The 23,042-nt window shown below is 49.9% G+C and overlaps 1 protein-coding gene across 5 annotated transcripts in view; it reads left to right on the plus strand.

The window, feature by feature from the left end:
- CENPE (centromere protein E) overlaps window positions 1-23,042 on the plus strand; it is a 2,471,681-nt gene that overhangs the window by 1,160,673 nt on the left and 1,287,966 nt on the right. For all 5 annotated transcript variants that reach the window (XM_069630970.1, XM_069630968.1, XM_069630972.1 and 2 more), the window contains one exon: window positions 18,933-19,238. In XM_069630970.1, the coding sequence (XP_069487071.1) occupies window positions 18,933-19,238 (306 nt within the window). The remainder of the gene's footprint in view (window positions 1-18,932; window positions 19,239-23,042) is intronic.

Below are 23,042 nucleotides of genomic sequence, written 5' to 3' on the forward strand. Positions count from 1 at the left end.
CCTGGGAGCATATGCTCCCTTAACTCCACCCACCGGCGCCACTCCTCAGTCCTCTTTTACTCATCGACCGGAACGGGCCCCTTTCACCAGCGCCCCTGGGTTAGGCCTCTGGCTTACTAATTCCACATGCTCTTTCCCAGAGAAGTATTCTTGTCTTTTTTCTTTTACATAATTGGGTACTGCTTTGTCCTCTGGCGCCAAGCTCCTCCATGGCTCATTTCGACGATGGCGGGCTTCAGCAGGTGCCCAGCCTGCGAAGATACCTTCCCAACGTCTGACCCTCTGCCTCTGGTGCCTTGGCCCAGACCACGGCTGGGACAGCTGTACCGCGTGCAACATCTTGACTCCGCGCACACTCAAGAACCAACTAGCCAGGTGGAGGGAGCTCTTTCGGAAGATCACCCCGAGAGGACCTCAAAGCGTCTGTGAAGCAGAAGACCAGGCCCAAGGTAGGTGCCCTGTTTTCCTCCGCACCCCGCAAGGATGACTCCTTCCCAAGGAAGCGCCCAAGCGGGAGGGACCTATCGGGTATTAAGACCAGCAACAGAGGCTGCTCCAGGCCGAGGGGTTGCAAGATCCTATCGGTGCTACCGCTTAGGGGCCGCAAGGCTCTATTAACAGGTCCCAACCCGAGGAGCTACAACCCTAACACTGGACCCATGTCTACGGGGATGCCCGCACGCAGCACTACCGGCGCCAAAGCCGAGGGCACTCCGCTTATCAGGCTTCCACCTGAGGTGCAGGTTAGGCCTCATCCACTGCCACTGCTCAGTGTACTGGTGGAAGCCGGTCCTAGCTCAGCAAGTTCCACAAAGCAGGCACGTGGCACGGAGCAAAACAAAATGGCAGCCGGGCCAGACAAAATGGTTGCTCACCAGATGCCTTTTCCCTTCGGAGACCAGGCAGGGAAAAGAGCTTCCAGGTGGGATTGGTCAACCCCAGTCACTTGGTCCGCATCCTGTCCATCCACTTTGCAGGGCAGGTATACTTCACCCTATGCACGCCCAGGACACAGAGGCCTCAGGGCCCGACCCTTGTGCCTATACCATCAGGCACTCCTCCAGCCTGTGAAGACATGTTCTTGGAGAAGTTTGTCGAACTCAGGAGATCACCACGATGGGTACCATCCTCAGGAATATGCTCCCTCCTGTACATTCGCAAACACCCACGGCCACACCGCCCCTGGGTCCAGCTCAGCCCCCAGCTCCCATGCCTGTACCAGTCACAGCAGCTCCGGCCCCCGTGCCTGTACCAGTCACGGCAGCCCCGGCTCTGCCACCTCAGCAGCCTCCGGCAATGATAACCAGCAAGCCACAGCTGCCTGTGCCCAGCACGCCTATGGCTCCCACGGACCCACAGGACACAACATTGGCCACAGACGATGAGGAGGAGGACCCGGACACCCCATTATCAGCCAAAGCTTTTCACAAGTGGCTGGCGGGCCTGGCTGAGTATCTAGGAATCCTGCAGCCAAAGGTGGAACAACCAGAGGCGGGTGTACTGGCTGAAGTGCTCATGCTAAGCCCTACATCTATAACAGGAATCTCACTTCAAAAAGATGTTGTAGCGCGTGCCAAAAAAGGTTGGTTCAAGCCACACTCTAGCCCACCTACCAACCGGCGTTTCAATGCTATGTACAGGCAAACAGAAGGGGGCGCCCTCCTATTGTCGGCGCACCCCCAACCACATTCCTGAGTGATAGCGGCAGCATCACTATACTCCAAGCCACAATCCTCCTCGGCAACTTCGACCTCGGCACTCCTGGGCAAGGAGGAAATGCTTTTGGGGGCATTTGGGAAGAAAGTGTATTGCAACACCACTCTCCACCTGCGCCAGGCTGACTCCATGTTGGCTGCTGTCAACCAGAAGCTGTGGCGGGATATTGCCTATTTCCTCCCTGAGCGCCCCATACACAGCCAGGCTTGCTTCAACGCCTGGCTGGCGGAAGACAAAATAGTAGCACAAGACATAATGTTGTCCACAGTGGCCCACATTGACACTTCAGAGCGAGCCATTTGTATTGCCACGGACATGAGAAGGATGGCTTTGCTCAGGGCGACAAAATTAAATCCAGATGTGCAGGAACGCATACTAGACCTGCCTTTTGAGGGGGGTGACCTGTTCCATTCAACAGCGGACGAGGAACTTGATAAGAAAAAGAATAGCTCACAGATAGCGAAATCTTAATCTACCCACTCCTAAAACCTACAGCCAAACGCACCAGCGATTGGACAAGGGTTGGTCCTTCTGAGGCTTCCAGAAGTGGCGGTCCAGACAAACAGACAGATCCCCTAGGCAGCACAGGCGCATGCAGCACAAGGCAGCTAACAAGGTTTTTTTTTCCAGTCCCCCCTCCTCAGCCCCAACCTCAGATGGGAAGAAGTTGTGACAGACCCATCGGATCTACGAGTCTCCGGTGGGGGCAGGCTTGCCCTTCACATACACCGCTGGTGGACAAGGTTCACGGACCCCTGGATTCTCTCAGTAGTATCCATATGCTTCCGGCTCCCCATTCCTGCTTCTTCTCCTTCCTCCCCTCCGCTCACACAGATTGGTACAGCAACTCTGTTGGCTGAAATCTGCTGGCAGCGAGCCAGGCAGTGGAGGAAGTCCCAGCCTCACAGCAGGACACGGATTCTGTTCAGGATTTATCTCCATACACAAAAAGAACCAGGCTGGCCTGAGAGTTGTTAGACCTTTCCAGCTTGAACCTTTCCCTTCACCTCCAAAAGTTCCAGATGGTTACCCCAGCCCTCATATCAGAGACATTGTGTGCGGGAGACAGGACGTGCTCTCTGGATCTGAACGTCCCGATCTGGGAACCTAATCGGTCCTTCATAAGGTTCAGGATGGGTTTCAAGGTCAATTCAGGGTTCTACTCTTCGGACTCAATTCGGCCCCCAGGGTCTTTACAAGGCTAATGAACACAGTGGCAGCCCTACTCGGGGTGCAGCGCCATCACATTTATCCATATCTAGATGACTAGCTAGGGAGGGCGAGGTTGCCAGAGGCGTTCCTGCATACGGCCGCTGCCCTCATGGATACACTATACTACCTGGGATTTAATCTCAAAAGGTCAGTTAGTGACCACGCAGAATCTGTGCTTCCTAGGCCTTATCTGCAACACGAGGTCCGAGAGGATCTTCCCTTCAGCGGACACAATTGCAGCTATCAAGAGGGCCACTAGCATTTTCTCAGCAGAGCAGTGACCTCGGTGTGGTGGTACCAACACCTGCTGGGAATCACATCTGCATGTCTCCTTGCAGTGCCACATACAAGTCTCAAAATGAGGCGGCTGCAGCTACACTTCTCAGCCTCCTGGAACCAGGAGAAGGGTTCTCGGGCGGAGCAGGTCTGCATACTGCGACATCTCCACCAAGATCTAGTCACCATTACCACAGACTCCTCCCTAGAGTGATGGGAGCTACCCTGGACAGCCACAGTGTCCATGGAGTAGGGTCCCATCAGGAGCAGCTGGCTCACATCAACTGGCTCGAGATGATGGCTATCTGGCTTGCTCTCAAAGCCTTCCTACCCATGATCACCGGAAATACGATTCTCATTCAAACTGACGGCTCCACCAGCGTTTATTACATCAACAAGCAGGGTGGTACCCGGTCCCCTCCCCTCTGCAGGCTGGCAATCGACATTTGGGAGTGGGCTCTGGTGAAAAACATGCACGTGTCCACAGTCCACCTCCCGGGGGAGTCCAACCTAGAGGCGGACAGGCTCAGCAGGCTGGGCGCGGACATCTATGAATGGCAGTTGGACAAGCTGGTCCTTCAGGGGATCTCCAACGGGTGGGGTCATCCGCAGGTGGACCTCTTCACCCAGTTTGCCTCCTGGCTAGGGCAAGGCAGAGATTCGCTGGATGATGCGATGCAGATCCCTTGGAAAAACATGAACGCGTATGCTCTCCCCCTACCCCACTCCCCTGGTCCACAGGGTCCTCTGCAAGATCAGGGAGTCGTAGAACCTTCCGGTCATCCTGATAGCTCCATGGTGGCCAGCAAAACCATGGTTCTCTGAACTGCTCAGCCTGTCGGACCAGGCCCCGGTACACCTTCCACTGGGCCCAGTACACCTACTCTCTCAGCAGGGGGGAATGGTCCTCCACCCCTTCCCGCAGAAGTTAGCCCTCACATTGTGGTTCCTGACCAGGTCACCTTGAAGCATCTGCACCTGTCACAGGCTAACCTGGCTATTATACAGAGTGCTAGGAGCGACACTACCAGGAACCTGTACAAAAGCAAGTGGACCAGGTTCTGTCACTGGGCAGAATCAAAGGAAATTGATCAATTGACTTGCACGTTGGACGACATGCTATCCTTCTTTGCGCACCTCACACAATCAGGGGTGCGGCACACGTATCTGGCGGCCATTGGAGCTTACAAGAACTTGGAGGAGGAGGTATTTTCTTCCTCTAATCCTGTGGGTAAGAGGCACTTGACGGGCCTGACTAGGCTGTATCCACCTATCAAGAAACCACACCCAGTGTGGGACCTCAGTGTGGTCCTGTGCGCCCTGGCGCATAATCCATTCGAACCGATGGCGTCCGTGGACATCAGGCTAGTCACCATTAAGACGGCCCTCCTAATGGGCCTTAAATCTGTGCGACGAATCAGTGAGATCCAGGTAGCCATATACTACATTTCATAAGGACAAGGTGGTGCTCAGAACACAGCCTCCATTTCTACCTAAGGTCGTCTCCTTTTTTCACCTAATTGAGTAGATAGTGATACCGACTTTCTTCGCGGACCCCAAGGATGACACTCGGAGGGTATTGCGCTGTCTGGATGTCAGACGTGCGCTAAGATTCTACCTGGAGAGAACTTGGAGCTTCTGTAAATCAGACGCCTCTTTGTCACCTTCAGGAGGTCGAAACCTGGCTGTCAGGCCTCCAAGGATTCCATAGCATAGTGGATGGTGATGGCCATCAAGGAGGCGTATGAAGGGCAGCACAAGCCTTTGCCTGCAAACATGCATGCCCATGCCATGAGAGCTAAGGCCACGGCGGTGGCTTTCCAAAGACATGTTCCATGGCAGTTATCAGCAAGGCGGCTAAGTGGGCTACTCCCGCTGCCTTCTGCAAGCACTACTGCTTGGATGCCAGCACCAGGTCTGACGCGGCATTGGGTCAGGCAATGCAAAGGAACTTGTTTCCTTAAGTGGGGCAACTCTCCACCCTAGGGCTACATTCAGTTGTAATCGCCCATACAGTATGGAGGAAAGGGGCAGGACTTAGGAGTAATTATAAATTACTCACTGTAGTGACTAACGTGCTCCTAGCCCATAGTCCCCTTTCCTCCATACGTCCCGCCATCCTTCGCTCCTAATAAAACTCGTGTCATTAGGCAATGTTAATATTGTCGACGCGTCAAAGGGGACTGAGGAGTAGCGCTGATGGGCGGAGTCAGGGGAGAGCATGCTCCCAGTGCAGCGCCCCTAAATTTAAAAGGGGAATATGATTTTTCTGGTGAAAAAGGTTCCATCTCCTGTCCCTAGCGAGTGACGCCTGTTAGGGAGAATTCTACTTATAAGGCTAATTTCCCAAACCTAGTGAGTCCCCCAGCAGCTTTGCTGGATTTTTTTTTTCTTTTCTCCTACTAAGAGTGAGACTCTTTTCCTCCCACTCTTAGGCATGATTTGAGGTATGTCTTTGACTTATGTGCTTATGGGCTATGGGGTTTTCTTTTTACCCCATAGAGTATCCTCTATTTCGAGGGGATTGGGTCCTCCGACGTATTCCATATCTATGACAGGTAATGTCCACAGCCGTGCTGCTTTGGAAAATCTTCTGCGTCTGACGTCGATACGCCGTCCCCGAGAACCTCCTCCGACGGCCGACGTCACACCCGATGTGATAAGTAGAACGCACAATGCCCATTGCCTCAGTTCAGTTTTTTCCGCAAACGTGTTTGCTTCGCGCATCTCGGTACGCCTCGACTCTTTGGAGTTTGCTGTTTTCTTCTCGGTTCGTTGAACCTGTTCGGTTTTTTGTGAAGATCTGTTCGTGGTGATGTCTACTTCGTCTTCAACCCCACATCTGGGCTTCAAGAAATGCGGGGACTGTGGGTCCAAGATGTCGGTCACGGACTCGCACGACGCCTGCCTCTGGTGCCTCGGGGAGGCCCACGATACGGACGACTGTGTCGACTGCCAGTCGCTCATGGCCAAGGCCTTGTGGGAACGCAAGAAGAAGCTGTCGGTAGGTCGGGTGTCTAAGCCCCGGAAGTCGAGGTCTATGGGTCTTTCGACGGATGACTCGAGAGGCGACTCTCAGCGCCATCGTCGGAAGTCCAGTGGGTCTCCTTCCAGGAGTCGGTCTCGCCACTCCTCTGCCTCTTCGAGGCATTCTCGGAAGCGCCGGCATTGGTCGACTTCTCGGTCCTCTTCTGAGGACTCCTCCCGTCGGCGGGTCGCTTATCCCACCATGCAAGCGACACCAGAGGAATGGGCTTCCTTCGGGAAGCAGATGCTAGCGATTGTTGAATCGCAGGGCACCGGTCCGTCCGCGCCTCCGAGTGGGGTCGGCACCGGTCGAGAGACACCACTCGTACGCCCTCGGGCTCGGGTGGTCGGCACGGCTCGTGGGAGAGGTCCTGCTCGGACAAGGGTAGCCATTCTCGCCATGCCCATTCCAGGTCCCAGTCCTCGACTCGCTCGAGACCGCGTGATCCTGTGCCGTCTTCGAAGAAGACGTCGACGTCTGTGGTGCCGAGGTAGTCTACGATTTCTCTCGAGGCTCCGCCTCCGAGGGGGTCGTCGACGATGTCGGCGCCTAGGTCGTCCGGAGACACGCTCGGAGCTCCGGCTTCGGGGCCTGTGTCGACGCCGTTGATGCTGGCGGCGCTGCAGCCGACGTCGATTCGCTCGACACCGTTTCTGTTCACGCCGTTGCCGACTCGTTAGGCGCCCTCAACGCCTTTCGAGGTGGTAGTGTCGGAGAGGCCCCGTGGCACGGGGTTAGCCCCTAGAAAGGCTCTGGCTAAGGTCCGGCACAGCTTTGGTCCCCAGATGTCTTCCTCTCACCGCCTGGAGTATATTTAAGAGGGTGATGAAGGCTCTGATGAAGGCTTGGTTCCGGTAACGTTACCAGATGAGCTTATCTCGGGCCATAGCCAGTTTGATGACCTGAGGCAGTCACTGCATGATGCCAGTGGACTGGACACCTCTCCGGAGGTGGAGTTTTGTAGGCCGGAGCCTGGCACTCATGCCGATTCTTCATATCGGAGCCTTATGTCTCGGGTCACTGAGTACTTGGGTTGGTCGGCTCCCCCAGGGGAGTTTGTGGAGGATGATCTCACGGACATCCTTGATCTTGGTCCCCCACTGACCCGGTATTGCTGTTTTAATATGGCTCTGCAGAGAAGGGTGGCGGCGGCTTGGACTGCTCCGGAGAGTCTCCCGGCAGTGGGTAAGTCTTTGTCGCAAAAATACCATCCAGCCAGTAGAGTTTGGTGCTGGCGGCTACAGCAAAGCGGGCATCGTATCCTACCAGCCCCCCGGATAGGGACGACAAACGTTTTGACGGCTGGGCGAAGAAAGTGTTTTCTTCAGGGGGTATGGCGCTTCAGGCGGCCAACTCATATGTGCCTTGTCTCGTTTCACACACACTCTGTGGAACTGTGTTGCATTAGCGGCTGAACATATTCCGCAAGGGGACGAACGGGATGGTTTCCTTGCTATGGTTCAGGATGGCAAGGATGCCATTTGTGAGGCCCTTCAGTCGGGTTTGGACATGGCAGATTGTGTCAGCCGGTCCATGGCGGCGAGCACCGTAATACGCAGGTTTGCGTGGTTGCGGAAGTCTGGGTTCGCTCCTTATGTGCAGTCCCGGCTCCTCAACATGCCCTTTGACGGTGAACATCTTTTTGGCAGCAAGGCTGACGAGAGTCTTGAGAGGTTGCAGACCTCCAAAGCTGCAGTTCGACAACCTCCGCCTTTTCATCCTAGGGGACAGCAATGGAGGGGAGGTTCCTTTTGCTACTACTCGTCCTTCAGTAAAGCAAGAGGAGCTAGCAGTCAGAGGCCAACGTAAGAGTGCCAGAGGTGTAAACAAGGGTACTCGAGGTGCCAAGGCCGCTCGGGCAGTTGCCTCTTTGCCCTCAGGCAATGCCGCAGCCGCTACCACTCAGTCATGAGGCCAGGTCCCATAGTTTGCCGGTTGGGGGAAGGCTGTCGCAGCATCTTGTAGAGTGGCGAGCCATTACTTCAGATGTGTGGGTTCTGGAGATCATAACCCACGGCTACTGTCTTCCCTTTCGGCAGAGGCCTCACGACAATCCACCTGGGAACCTCTCTTTGAAGAGTCCGGATCCGCTCCTTGCGCAGGAAATTCAAGCCCTGCTTGAGAAAGGCGCCATAGAACTAGTGCCTGTAGCGGAGAGGAACAAGGGATGGTATTCTCCTTATTTTTTGATTTCGAAGAAAGATGGGGGATTGAGACCCATCTTGGACTTGCACGGTTTGAACAAACTCCTCAGGAAGGACAAGTTCAATATGGTTACTCTCTCTCAGGTCCTCCAGGCCCTTCAACTTCAGGACTGGTTGGTGTCTCTCGACCTCAAGGACGCTTACTTCCATGTGCCGATCCATCCCAAGCACAAGAAGTACCTGAGGTTCGCGGTTGCCGACTCGCACTTTCAGTTTCGGGTCCTGCCGTTCGGATTGACCTCCGCCCGAGGGTTTTCACCAAGCTCATGGTGGTGGTGGCAGTGCATCTCAGGAAAGGGGGGATTCACGTCTACCCCTACCTGGACGATTGGTTGATCAGGGGGAGCTCTCCCGAGCAAGTCCTGGATCATCTGTTCATCACCTGCCACTCCCTTCACAAGCTGGGCTTCTCCCTCAATTTAAAGAAGTCCCATTTGACACCAACACAGCGGCTCCAGCACATCGGAGTAGTGCTCGACACATCCCTGGGGCATTGTTTTCCTCCTCAGGTGAGGGCTGTTCACATTCAGCAGTTGGTGCACAAGTTTCAACTTGCCCAGAATCTCCCAGCGTCTGAGTTCTTGAGAATGCTCGGCCTCATGGCACCCTGCATCCTTCTGGTGCCAGAGGCTCGTCTGCGGATGAGGTCTTTGCAATGGACACTCAAGCTCCAGTGGTCTCACCCTCCGGCAGGCTGTCGGACCCTGTTGAGGTGCCGCCCTCGGTCGCCCAGGACCTTCTGTGGTGGGCCGTCGAAGGCAATCTGATGAAGGGGGCCCCATTTTGGCTGCCCTGGCCGGAGGTGACGATCGTGACGGACGCATCCCTCACGGGATGTGGAGCTCATGCCAACGAGTTGACAGTCAGTGGTCGTTGGTCTCCGTCGGAGTCCAGACTCCATATCAATCTGTTGGAGCTGAGGGCCGTCATGCTTGCCCTGAAGGCTTTTCTGCCGACTGTGCGAGGGAAGAGTGTCCTGATTCTAACGGACAACACGGTGGCCATGCACTACCTTAACAAAAAGGGGTGGGGGGCAGGGTCACTTCCTCTGTGCAGGGAGGCGAAGCAGCTCGAGTTCTGGGCCATCCAGCAGGAAGTTTTGATCTCGGCCGTTCATCTGGCCGGAGACGACAACGAGACGGCGGACGCTCTGAGCAGGCAGAGCACGATCTCTCACGAGTGGGAGCTGGCTCAGGAGATTCTCCTGGAGATCTTCACCCTTTGGGGGACCCCTCAAGTGGAACTCTTCGCCTCGAGTTTCAACCGGAAGTGCGAAAGGTTCTGCTCGCGGGAATTTCCTCCAAAAGGAGCCTTAGGAGACGCGTTTGTGGTGGAGTGGTCATTCCCACTGCTGTCCGGTTGGGATTTGAACCTTGTTCTTAAGTTTCTTATGGGTGCTCCGTTTGAGCCTTTGCATTCTTGCCCTTTGAGGCTGTTAACTCTGAAAACTGTGTTTTTGGTTGCGGTTACTTCCGCTCGCAGAGTGAGTGTGTTACAGGCACTTTCAGTTAAGCCACCCTTCACTGTGTTTCATAAGGACAGGGTTGCCCTTGGAGTTCGTCCTCCTTTTCTTCCGAAGGTGGTTTCGGAATTTCATTTGAGCCAGAAGGTTGTTCTTCCGGCGTTCTATCCTCCTCCACATCCTGTTAAGGAAGAGGAGAGGCTCCATAGGCTTGATCCTAGGAGAGCGTTGAGCTTTTATATTTCGCGCATGTCCCGGGTCAGAGTGGACGATCAACTTTTCATTGGTTATGCTGGAAAGCGTTTGGGACAAACTGTGACGAAACCGACTTTGTCTCGTTGGATTATTTTAGCTCTCTCCGAGTGTTACCGCTAGGCGGGTAAGGACCCTCCGGCTGGCATGCGTGCCCATTCTACCAGGGGAGTGGCTACGTCTACTGCCCTGCAGAGGGGTGTTCCTAATCATCACATCTGTGATGCAGCCACCTGGGCTTCAGTACATATTTTTGTACGGCACTACTCCCTCGATTCCATCCGAGGGCAGGATCTGGCCTTTGGCAAGGCAATCCTTTATTCCGCAATTTGATTGGGCATGCTAAATTTGTGTTCTAAATTCTTTTCCCACCTCCTTGCTTGGTACTGCTTTGGGAGTCTGTCATAGATATGGAATACGTCGGAGGACCCAATCTCCTCGAAGAACAAGTTACTTTCTTACCTGGTAACGTTCTTTCGATGGGATGGTCCGACGACGTATTCCATATCGCTCCCTCCCTACCTTCCCCGCTGCAGAATTTCTTTTGCGATTGCAGCTTGCGTTCCGCAAGGCCTTGTGTGCCTGACTGGCAGAAAACTGGTGGCACACGTTCTGGGGGAAAAAAACTACAACTGAGGCTATGGGCGTCGTGCATCCTACTTATCACATCGGGTGACATCGGCCGTCGGAGGAGGTCCTCGGGGACTGCGCATCAACGTCATCGACGCAGACGCCAAAGATTTTCCGAAGCAGCACAGCTGTGGACATTACCTGTCATAGATATGGAATACGTCGTCGGACCATCCCATCGAAAGAACGTTACCAGGTAAGAAAGTAACTTGTTCTTTTTGTGTATGTGTTACACAGCACCCTCAGTGCAGTAACACAGGGGTGTCATAGTGACCCCCAAACATAGACTCCATACCCTGGGACTGACTACTGTCTCCCAGTGCATGTAAAGTCACCATTGACTTTACTAGTCCTAAATTGTGAACAGAACCAGTACAAACCATCATATTGTGGAAGTACTGGACGGGGTTAATTATATTGCCACTGGGTTTGTTTCAAGGAGGCACTGTCCAGTCCCCCCTTGTCGAGTTTCTGGCCGGTGGCAGTGGTTACCATGCAAAATATTCCACCGGAATATTCTCTATGGGATTTTCCCTTTGATTTTAAACGCACCACTTTTTGGTGCAATGTTAAAGATACCGCTGGTTTATTTATTTAATATTAAACCAACGGTTGGGTCTTTTTGCCAGAACTCTTCTCTAAAATGGCGTTCGTGTCCGTCTCTGTAACTCTGACCAAGGTCGAGCCCTTTGTTCCACGTTTTGGCGGGCTTCTCCACAGAAGCCCTCCAAATGGTGCCACTCTGTCTGGGTTCCACAGGATGGCTGGGGAGGGGAATTGGCACCCTGGACTGCGTTGCCTTAGCAACTCATTCACACTCTATTCTGATTGGCCCAGTGGTGAGCTGCCCGGCTCACCACTTAGCGTGTTTGAGTGACAGCTAGGCTGTTGAATGGGGTTTTGTCTGCATAAAAGCTGGGCCCTTGGGACTGGAACTTCAGAAGTAGCCACAGGACTAAGAATACGAAGAGGGAAGAAGCTGAGCCATCTGCAACGATGACGCCACCGGTGGAGCCCTGCTGCAACGAAATCACCACTTTCCCAATGACAAGAGAAGATCTTCTGCTGGACGAGTCTTCTTCCTCTGAGCTGGTGGGACCAACCAGTTCGCCCCCTTCGCCTTCCAAAGACGTCTCTTGGTCGAATCGCCCGTGCCAAGCACCCCAGCGGCCGGATAGCCAAGCTTTACCACTTTGACCACAAATAAAAGGAACGCACCTTTTACCGACGAACTCCGTGGCTGGTTTCATCCCTGTGCAGTGCATCGACTCCACATTTCCTCCTCGATGAGATCCTCTTTTCCCCTGGTCGAAACAACGAACTGCAACCACTGCCAGGAACAACTGCCACCGCTGGAGCTTCCTCTCTCTTTAAGGTACTGTGTCCTGCCTGGCCTCCCTTTCTTCAGTTTGCCCAAGGTGACCCTTAAATCCTTGGCTTTCCAACTGGTTTGGCCCCAGACCTTCTAACTTTACCTTCTTGAATCGCCCCAACCTCTTTTGAACATTCTGCAAAGACGTTTAGTGCATTTTAAACCGTGTGATCCTGGGCACATTTCGCTTTGCTCCCTTTAAAGTGGGCCTGGCCTATGAACTTTGGATCTAGAGTGTATACTGCCTTTATTCCCTTGCTGATAACTCCTAAAAGTGTTGGGACCTGTTTTATTTCTATGCTCTGCCTTTTTCTCTCCCTTTAACTTAACTATTGGAGTGCCATCTAGGTTATGTGCTCACGTATGTTTTAACAAATCATGGTGTTTTAACTCTGACTTGTCTAATAGTTATCAAGGGAGGTGTGTATACTTTACCTGACTGTGTTTTAACTTGTTTTTTATTTAGAGTGCTAGTATATTGCCTAAAGTGCGTTTAAAATAAAAAAAATATATACTTTTTATACAAAGCTCTTGTCAGTGTTTGTTTGCTCTACTGTGTTTTTAGCCCTATTTTGTATACTCTATATACTGCCCTACTCTTCTTGAGAGAGGTCTGACTGCTCAGCCACAGCTACCAGGTAAATCTGGGTGGTACAGACTGCTACCAATTGGGTTTACTGCTTACTCCTGTAGTCTTAATCTTTTTGCAGTGTTCCCCAAGGGAACTGCACAGGATTCTGCCTAACACCCCCATTACAGTATGGAGGAAAGGGGACTATGGACTAGGAGTAAGTTAGTCACTACGGTGAGTAAGTTATTGTTTATTTGTGGCTCATTTATTGTCACATCACAAAAGAATGGTGTAAGGACCGTCTTTTTGTACATGGGGGGTAGAGGGACCTGCCTCATGAGGGACAGTAACATTTATCAAAAAATGGGGGTTGAGCCCAGGCTACCCCGCCCTTCCATACCACACCAGGACAGGTGAGGACTATAGTACAGTTGTGTGATTATATTCAGTCACAACATATGGTCAAGGAACCTGTCTAACAATAAATCATTTATTTATATTTCAATAGAAAAACATATCTAAAATTTCATTCACACATGAAAAACAAAATTATATGCAAAGTGTAACACAAATATTTTGTAACAGATGCGGTACCTGGAGAACCTATTTGGGGTTGTAGTCCAACAAGGATGCAGATTCCCAATACAACTGTGGGGTTATTACCGGTGTCAACACGATCACACTCAATAAAGGTAAATATCAAATACCTAGGTTCACACAATGGTTTTTCCAGCTCAAAAGGCGAGCTGTGTCTTGCATCAGTTTCCACTAAAGATTTTCCTTCTGAGCTTTCCTGAGGACCATCAGCACAACACAATGTGTAACCATCAGGTACCCCTACTGGGGGAGCCGATAATAGAAAAGCACTACAAATAAAAGTACAAATAAGAACTGTTTTAAAACTTGAACACTAATTAGTTTAACTATATGCACTAAATACTATAGTTTATCAACCACCTTCCATTTCTTTCATATGTGTCTTGCTGCTTTCTTATCACACCTTGATATTCAGTGTGTCTTGCTTGAAGTTACCTATAACTAGAGGCAAGACGGGGGGCAACCTTCATTTATCAATATTCTCCTTGATGTGTTTTTCTCATTTTATTTCCTGCACAACAAATTCACATTAATGGAAGATGCCATTAGAGGCCATGGTCGGTCACGGAAAGGCAGCTGCAACCCGAGAGGCATAGGATGGGGTCCCCTGGCAGGGGAAGGGGGGGTGGCAAGAGGTGAGGGGGGGGATAAAGCAGCGGCCGCTGTTCCTACTGCACCCCAGGATGCCAAACCTCAGTGATGGGCTTCGGCACACGTCACCAGTAGGGGCTTTCCTTTTTCAACTTTGAACGGTCGTAGACCACGTCCGAAGTTTGGGCTTTATAGGTCAACCGATAAGGATATTGCCTCCCATTCCTTCAGTGCCCCAGAGACCATGGCACTCTGGCCACATCTTTGTCTCTGCACGCCCATCCACCTGCAGGAGGTCTGTCGGCTTCTGTCCAAAAAACACGATGGTGTCAGTTCTGCACTTGGAACGAGGGAAGGGGTGGTATTCCACCTATTTTCTGGTGCCGAAGATGGATGAGGCTTGCAAGTTCAAGATAGTTACTCTAGCCCCGATTCTGCAATTCCTCGATCTGCAGGACTGACTGATTTCCCTGGACCTTTAGGATGCCTACTTCATGTGCCAATTCAGTAGAAGCACAGGAAGTACCCAAGGTTTGTGGCGGATCAACACCATAACGAGTTCAAGGTCCTACCGTTCGGTCTTTCCTCGGCCCCCAGTGCTTTCACCAAGCTGCTGGCAGTGGTAGCGCCTCGCATCAGGAGGGAGGGCATTCGGGCTGTTTCCTGAACTTCAAAAAGTCTCAGGTTTTGCTGTTCCAGCCTTTCCGGTTCATTAGAGCAAACTTGGACACTCACCTGGGCAGGGCTTTGGTGATAATCTTTCGGATGGTCAATTTCCTCCAATCTCAGGAACATGTCCCGGCCTCATGTTTCCTGCACCTCATTGCCTCCTGCATCTTGGTTGGAGGCGAGGCTGCGCATGAGATCACTTCAGTGTCTTCTCCGTTGACAATGGTTGCAGTTTCAGGGCCACATGTCAGACCTTTTACAGCTCTCAAATCAGGTGGCTCAAGATCTCGCATGGTTGGCCATGCGAGTCAACTTGCTGAGAGGTGCTTTGTTTTGCCAACCTTGGCCCCAGATAACGATGGTCACGGACACATCTCTAACTGGTTGGAGCGCTCACCTGTCAGACCTAACGGTTAACAGACTGGGTTCTCCCACAGAGTCTCAGGAACACATCAAGTTCCTGGAGAGGAGGGCGATCAGGCTGGCCCTGGTCGCTTTCCTTTCTTCTGTGAAATGCAAGACTGTGCTGATCCTGATGGACTACACAGCGGCCATACGTTACCTCAACAAATGGTGGTGTGTGGTCAGAAGTTATGCGACTGTGGTTCTGGGCTGTGGAGAACGGTGTGTCTGTTTGAGTGTGCAGTAGTGAGAGATCGACACACAGTTTGCATTTTTATTGCTACAGACTTTTATTAAATGAAAAGTAGGATTGGGGAAAGACCCCACTAGCCCCAACGCTATGAGGGGTTTCCCTGCCTCAACAGAAAACGCAAAGGGTTTTATTAAGATGTCAAAATAAAGATTAGCCTATTATTTTCTCAAAACCCAAACTCTAGCTCTCCCAGTAATACCTAAATATAAAGTGCAGCAGGTCATACATAATTATTTTCCAAGTTCATAACAAAAAGTTCCAAATGGTGCAAAAACAAAGTTCTCCAGGGTTCAAGAGAATGCCTCCCTTCTCTTGACTTCTCACAATGGCACAAGTCCAGAGGGGGCAATGACACCCTTCCCCTGGTTTCTCTTTCTCTTTCTAGAAGAGATAAGAGAATGTCTCTCTTCTCTTAGCTTTGCCACAATGTTAACACATCCTAGGGGCTGGCTCCCTTCCCCAGGCTTCTCTTCCTTTGCATAGCTGACCGGGTTCACTCTTCTCCCCGGTACTGTGACCAGGAGGATAGGTAACGATTGACCTCATGTGGGTGCGAGTCCCAGACTCGCCTGGTTTTCAACGGTTGTTTTCCTAGGTAGACTTGTTGTACTCTCGTGCCAAGCACTACCATATGTTATCATGCGCTTCAAAGTTTCTTCAATATTGCTTTGAGTATCCCAGACCCTCCGTTCGGGTTATTTCTTCCCCCATCTTTGCTTGCCACCACTTCCTCTGCTTTTTAGGGTCCCAAACCCGTTCACATACCTGTTTTCCTGGTTTTGCAAGGGTGTCTGCCTTCTCCCAGCTTCCTCCGTCAGCCGCCGGACTCCCGTTGCTTGGCGAGGCTTCATTTGTTCTGCGGCGGCAACGCTGCACCAACTGTCCTTCTGGAAGCCGTTGAGCTTCCCAAGCCTCGGGACCGCCTGTTGCCTGCGTCCACCTGCCTGTCATCCCTTCCTCTGTCTAAGGCCTGGCTCCGGAGCTCTGGGTTTCTTCTCTGGCATAGACAATGCCTTCCCTCGCAGCTCCTCCAGGGAGGACTGTGCTCTATAGGAAGTCCTTCTTCCCTTTTTATTGCATAGCCGGCTAGATTGAATCGAATGTGGACAAATAACCTAATACAACAAAAAAATGAATGAGAAATTACCTAATTTATTTGACTGAAAATAGTAGACATTTTAGCATACGTAAGGTAAATAAGAGGTGGCGGTAAGGGTATAAGTTAGGGTGGGAGAGTGTGAGGGGGGCGCGGGCACTCCCCTGTTTTTATAAAAAAAAAAAGTAAAAGCAAAAAGTAAATTTTCGTTTTTCGGTCAAAATAATTAGGTCGTTTCTCAATTCTCGTTTTTTCTCCGAAATTATCTTGGATATCCAGATTGAATAGCTGGTCTGCTTACATTTTCAGTTTGGTGCCTGGAGAGGGACCTGGATACTTCATCTTGTCCACTATACCCTGTGCTGGAATGTCTGCTTTCTTTGGCCCAGGCGGAACTTGCCGATTGGCACCTCAACGCTATTTTGGTGTTTGAGGTCCCTGGAACAGGGTTCAGTTTTCACAATCCCTACTGTTCTTTCGGGGGTTTATGTAACCAGTTTTCCTCCCCGCCAGTTGGTGGTTCTGGCGTGGGGTTTGAATTTATTTTTAACCTTTCTTATAGGCACTTCATTTGAGCCTCTTCATTACTGTTCTATTAGGTTACTCACCCTTAAAACGATTTTCCTGGTGGCCTAAACTTCCGTGAGAAGGGTGAGTGTGTGACAGGCATTGTCTGTTTTATCTCCCTATTTTATTTTTCAAAGAAGTCACAACCTTGAGAATAAGACCTTCCTTTCTGACAATAGTCGTCTCTGAAGTCCATCTCTCAGAATTTCCATCTTTCTGCATCGTTTTCCATCTGCCTCACCCTTCTAAGGCAGAGTAATGATTCTATTGGCTGGACCCGATATAGGCCCTTCAATTCCACATCTCTCATACTAGAGAGGCTAGGAAGAGACCAGCTTTTCATTGGTTACACTGGTGCTCATGCTGGCAGGATTGTGACCAAACAAACCCTGTCCAGGTGGATCATTTTCTGCATCTCAGAATGCTACACTGGCTGGTAAGGACGGCCCTGAGTGTCTCAGAGCTCGTTCTATCAAAGGAGTGGTTGCTACCTATGCCCTGCAGAGGGGAGTACCTGTCCTGGATATTTGACCGGCAGCAAGGTGGGTGTCTATGCACACATTTGCTAAAAATTATTTCTTGTATTCTGTTGTAGTGGGTCCCTGCCAAGAATGACACTGACATCAGTGTAGGAGCAAGTAACATCTTTACTGTGTTCAGGCTCCAGGTACAAGGTACATCGGGCAAATACATAGGGACCGAACATCCAACGGCATCCTCTCACAGTCAGCCCGTCTTCTCAACTAACATTCACAGAACCACTCGGAACATAACGTTCTCTCACTCAACATTCCACGTCCGTCACTCACAGCATTCCATGCATACGAAGCAGGGTGCAGGTAAGGCTAAAGTGCAACATATTCCCTTGTGGGCCAGGGTGCAGTCCTCCAGTTTTCTGGTTTAGGTGGTGGTCTTGCTTTCTCCCTCCTCCAGATTTACCCACTGTTTTAGGACTCGGTCCTAGATGACATCCATGGGAGGAAAGAATCTATTAAAATAACAAATTACTTCCTTCTCAGTAATTTCCTTTCTGATGGATTTTCCTCCCACAGATTCCTCATCGCCCTTCCTACCTGCCCCTCTTTGCGGGAAGCTAGCACACCATCGGTTCTACGGTCCCTCAGCTTCAGAGTGTTAGGGAAAAGGGTGGCCTGACCCCCCGACCTCATGTGCGGCACAGGGCACTTAGAGGCGTTGGGTGGAGCTGCCTTTACCATCCCCTAATCCCCCCAACCCACCACCTAGCGGTAGAAAGGTTTCCAGATAACACAACTGCTGTGCTGGGATAGGGATATCGTAGATGAGGAATCCATGTGAGGAAAATTCATCAGAAAGAACATTACTGAGAGTTAAGCAATGTGTGTTTCTTAATAAAACTTTTGGAGTCTTTAGACGTGTTATTATTTGTTGCCATAAATATTCTGCCATTTGTTGTGCCTAATTGAACACATTGTATTTAGAGTAATTATGGCGGCCATCAGTTTAGCCTTACATCATTTTAGTTTGAGCCTTTTTAAACATTGACAAGCTTTCCATGGTTCAAGTATACAGTAAGTTGCATACTGTTATTTACAACTTTACCCATAATGGTCATAGGAATTTGTATTGATATTTTATAATTTTTTTAACCCTATTATTTGAACAATAAACTAAACTAATTCCCTGCTAGCCTTGCTAACCTCTGCTTTAGTGAAATTTACTGGGTTTCATTCCAATGAGTGTAAAGAGTGTATGAGAGAGAATTGCATCTTTGTTAACATTAGATATTTTTGTTTCCTCTTTAATCCCTGTAGCTCGTACCACCTGCAGATGTTCTCCCAAAAATCAGTTTTTCATGTGTGGGTTGCCTGAAAAAGTAACGCAGCTCAGTCTAACTTCTGCTAGTAAATGTGACACACACTTCTTTCAGCCAAGCAGCATATAACAATATCATTTTACAAACACCGCATTGTTAGAACAAATAATGGTACTTAATGTTTTTAAAATGTGTACATATAGATAAACAAATCAAAGCCTATATTTTATTAATTACAGTTGTTGATTTTAATGGAAGATCTGCAGCAGAAGAAAAGTGAAAAAGAACTTGTTCTGAAAGAACGGGAGGAACTGGAGCAAAGATTGTCTTGTGAGATGAGACAACTTAAAGAAAGATTGAATGCCTGCGAGTCTTCTTTTGAGACAGTAAAAAAAGAAAAATGTGCAGCAACACAAAAACTCCAACAAGTACAAGTGGATGTTGAAGATTTGATTCGAGGGAAAACAGAGCTTGAACAGATAATGGACACACTTAAAGCAGAAAGAGACAGTCTCAAGAAAGATGCTCAAAAGAATTGTGAACTGGTTAGTGAGAGGTTTAAACGAATCAATGAGTCTGGAATTACCGTTCTGCGAAAACATGCTTGTTTTAATTTTTAGGTGGGGGTTGGTGATTTTCATGTGACATTTAAAAGCTTAGTCAAGTCAAATATTACTAATTGATACTTTCCTCCCACAGATCTAATTTTTGAAAGTGTGTGCCAGGTGCAGACTTGTTTGGACTTAAAACTTTATTTTTTTATTTTTCTTTTTAAGAGTACCAGGCTTGCACTGCAACTGCTTCGGCTCCGCTTGTCACCCATGACTTCGGATGTGATCTCAGGGATGCATAGATGGTCTTGACAATAGCCCATTACCTCTGATTTTTTCTCATGGCATCCTCTGATGTGGTAATCCGAACAACACATCAAGCAATTTATGCAGCTCATTGTCACCTCAAAGACTTTGGGCTTTTAGCCATTTAAGAACAGTGGAATGCTGATGCCTGTGTTGGATCCCTACTGGTGCAGGCTGGATCATGCCATTGCTCCGTACAGCTCCTACAAGTTTCTGCATCCTAAGGTGGTACAGTAAAGAGTAGGCAAAATTATGGCAAGGCCTCTATGGGGTGTCCCTGCTTTGTCTCCTCCCATTAATCCTGGAGGCCATTCCAGAGGAGGAAAAGGGAATATATGCCACTTTGTAAGCTTTTGCTCTTCAAAACACTGCTCCTTATCTTGAAGGAACCACTCCCTAGCATATGAGATTTAAAAGTGGCACCTACCTTGGTTTCTGGCACAGGTACCTTTATCCAGTGCCAGGTCCACCCCTAAGCGGGAGGAATTCCAGTAAACATTTTGGCTGTTATTGCCAATGAGCAGCTACTTTCCAAATCTGTACTGGTGGCTGAGCCCAGGCCCTTTGTCCTCTCAAGCGGATAGAAGACCGCCGGAATCCTCCCACTACACACTTATTTTTAGGACATCATTTATTTTTGGAGATTTCCATTTACATCAATGGAAATCCTTTTTGTGTAGCAGTGCTAAATCCCCTACATAGACTACTTGAAGAAAATATTGTGTCAACAGATTGTGTCCTCCCTCAGATTGCTCATCTAGGTAGATATCATCCAGCAACAGCTACTCTCAGGAAACTTTGCCAGTGTGGTTTGTAGTGTAGCTCGGCATCATTAATCCTCCAATCTCGGCTTCCTAGACTTTGGATATCATGGCACACTTGCATAAATATCTCACACTGCTCCCCACTACCTCAGTTCATTTTTTTTCCACATGTTGACTTTCAGAAAACCTTTCTGAAATGTGTTGCTGTGCAACTCTGCCTGCTTCCAACCTGTCAGAGGTGGAGCCCAAGGAATCCAGCCTGGAAAGAAAAGATGGTGTTAGGCATAAAAATACAAACAAGTGTTTATCCACAGTGAAATTGGTAGCTGCCTTGGATCTTGGGGCACGCTTCAAGCCGGTATTGTGTTACAAATTCATGCACAAGCTATATAAGGGACGACCGAAAGGCGCAGCCATACAGTGCAAATATAGCCTACGCTCTACATCCACATCCAACCTGCAACCACCCCAAAACATAGAGCCACCTAGACCTCCAGGAACTGAGGCAGGCAATCGCAAACCCCCATGAGGAGGAACTTACTGGGGAGGGACGGATGGGGCAAAGCCCTAAAGTAACACTGACCGGGCATAGCTTACACAACAATTGCTTTAAATGACCGCCCAGTGCAGAGAAAGGGGCTGGAGCTTACCAGGGGCTTTAATCATTCTGCGTACGGTGATCAACACCCTCCCATCACCTGTGTGGAAATAACGCTGCAAGAACGGTTAGGAGCATAGGCCAATACAGGCATAGAGATGGGGATAATAGTCTCCCACGGGAAACAGGAAGGGCGGGCTTGGGTGAGGTCAGAGTTTGAGGTGTAATACAACCAATAGACCAGCCAGAGGAAAGGGGGAGCACCAGCTTGTGGAGAAGTTTTGTGAAGAAATGGAGATGTAATTGGTGTAAGAGTGATAGTGGTGCAGCAGTTTGTGTGCATGGTTGTGGGGTGTGCAAATAGACTAAGCTAGTGTAAGAAGTGTAGGTCAAGTGAATGATACTCAGTGTTGTGTAGTTGTGAGGGTGGAGTAGTGGGGATGAGGAGAGTACAGGTTGAGGGATGTTAGGCAGAATTCCATGCAGTAGCCTTAGGGACCACTACATGAGATTAGGACTACAAGTGGCAGTACAATTTCACCTTTGGTACAAGCCTGTACTACGCAGTTAAGTGGTTGCGATGGCTGAGCAGCCAGACTTATCTCAAGAGCAAATGAGCAGTAATGGGGATTACACAAAGGACTACAATTACTGTGACTCAAGCAAACACTGACTCAATGTTTCTGGTTAAAAAATATAAGCACATTTATTTTTAAACCATATGTTCACAAAACACTTCACTTCTATTAAATCAAACCACACTGTAAATATACTACACACAACCAATTCCCCTTGTTCAGGTCAATTCAAGGTAAGTGCATTTGGATTTGACAGACCGGTGTTGTGAAACAAAGATGTTACCAGGGGATTAATACGCGATCACATTTGGACAGTAATGACAGTTCGGTCTTATGAGAGAAAAGTGTACCCGCAGACAGAAATGTAACCGTAGTCAAACACACTCAGCACATAGTAAAAAACAATGTTATAGTGGATAAAAATCATAGGCAATACTTTTGTCAAGGCAATAGAATCAGAGGATGTGTTCTAAGAGGCAGATAAAAGTCAATAGGCCTGCGCCAGTGTCACATGGAGCAGGGGCTCTGTTGTCGAGCATCACACAGTGAGAACAGTTTGAGATTCATGTAGCCAGGTGTAATGGATATTGTCAAAGGGAGGCAAAAGTTATAAGAGGGAGGGAGGAAAGAAAGGGAGATTTTTTTTTTTTTTGGCAAGGAAAAGGGTTCACCCCAATTCCTCAAGGTCAGACGGAGATAACAACCAAATGGACACAGTACCTTATTAAGATGAAGAAAGCTGATGCTACGGCAGTTGTTCCTGGTAGTTCCTGCAGACTCGCGGTTCCTGAAGCTTCAGTCGTGGGGTCAAGAAGGACGACGTCTGGAGCGATCTGCACTACCCAGGGATGAGGCCAGCAGCAGCAAAGCAACTGTGAATAAAAGGTGCGCTCCTTAAAAACAGGAGAGCTCTTCTGATGGCTATCCGGACCAGTACAGCTCTGTGCAGTGATTTCAACCCAGAAGAGTATTCTCTGGCTGTAGAAGGTGAGCTGGTTGATCCCACCAGGCTCAAGGGAAGAAGACTCCGGGCTGGACCTTCTCTGTCGTTGAAGGGTAGATAGCTCAGGACTGCAGCAGGGCTTCACCAGGCATCCAGGAGTTGCAGCAGCCGTCTTCTTCTCCGCTTCTCTTCGGTTCTTGTAGTTCCAGTGGCGACTTTGACTTCCAGCCCAAGAGTCCTGCCTTTTATACCAAAATCCCCCATTCACACAGCCTGGCTCAGACAGCAGGGGGGTTGTCCAGTCCGGACAACCATCTCAGCCAATGAACACAAATTGTGACTATGGTCTCCAAGGAGACCCTGTGCAGGGGTTCACTAAACCCCTCCCTCACATGCAGCCCACCTCGACACCCCGACGCCAAAGAAGGGCTTCTTCGCAGAAGCCCGCCAATGAACGGCAAACAAGGAAACCAAACCTTGACAGAACCTTTTTCACCAGAAAATCATGTCTTCCCCTTTAAATTTGGAAGCGTGCGGGGGCGCAGCCCCGATAGCATGCGTTCCCCCTGACTCCGGCCACCGGTGCCATTCCTCAGTCCTTTTTTCTGC

Source organism: Ambystoma mexicanum, chromosome 6q, assembly GCF_040938575.1.
Source record: "Ambystoma mexicanum isolate Mex_15411 chromosome 6q, UKY_AmexF1_1, whole genome shotgun sequence".
NCBI lineage: Eukaryota > Metazoa > Chordata > Amphibia > Caudata > Ambystomatidae > Ambystoma > Ambystoma mexicanum.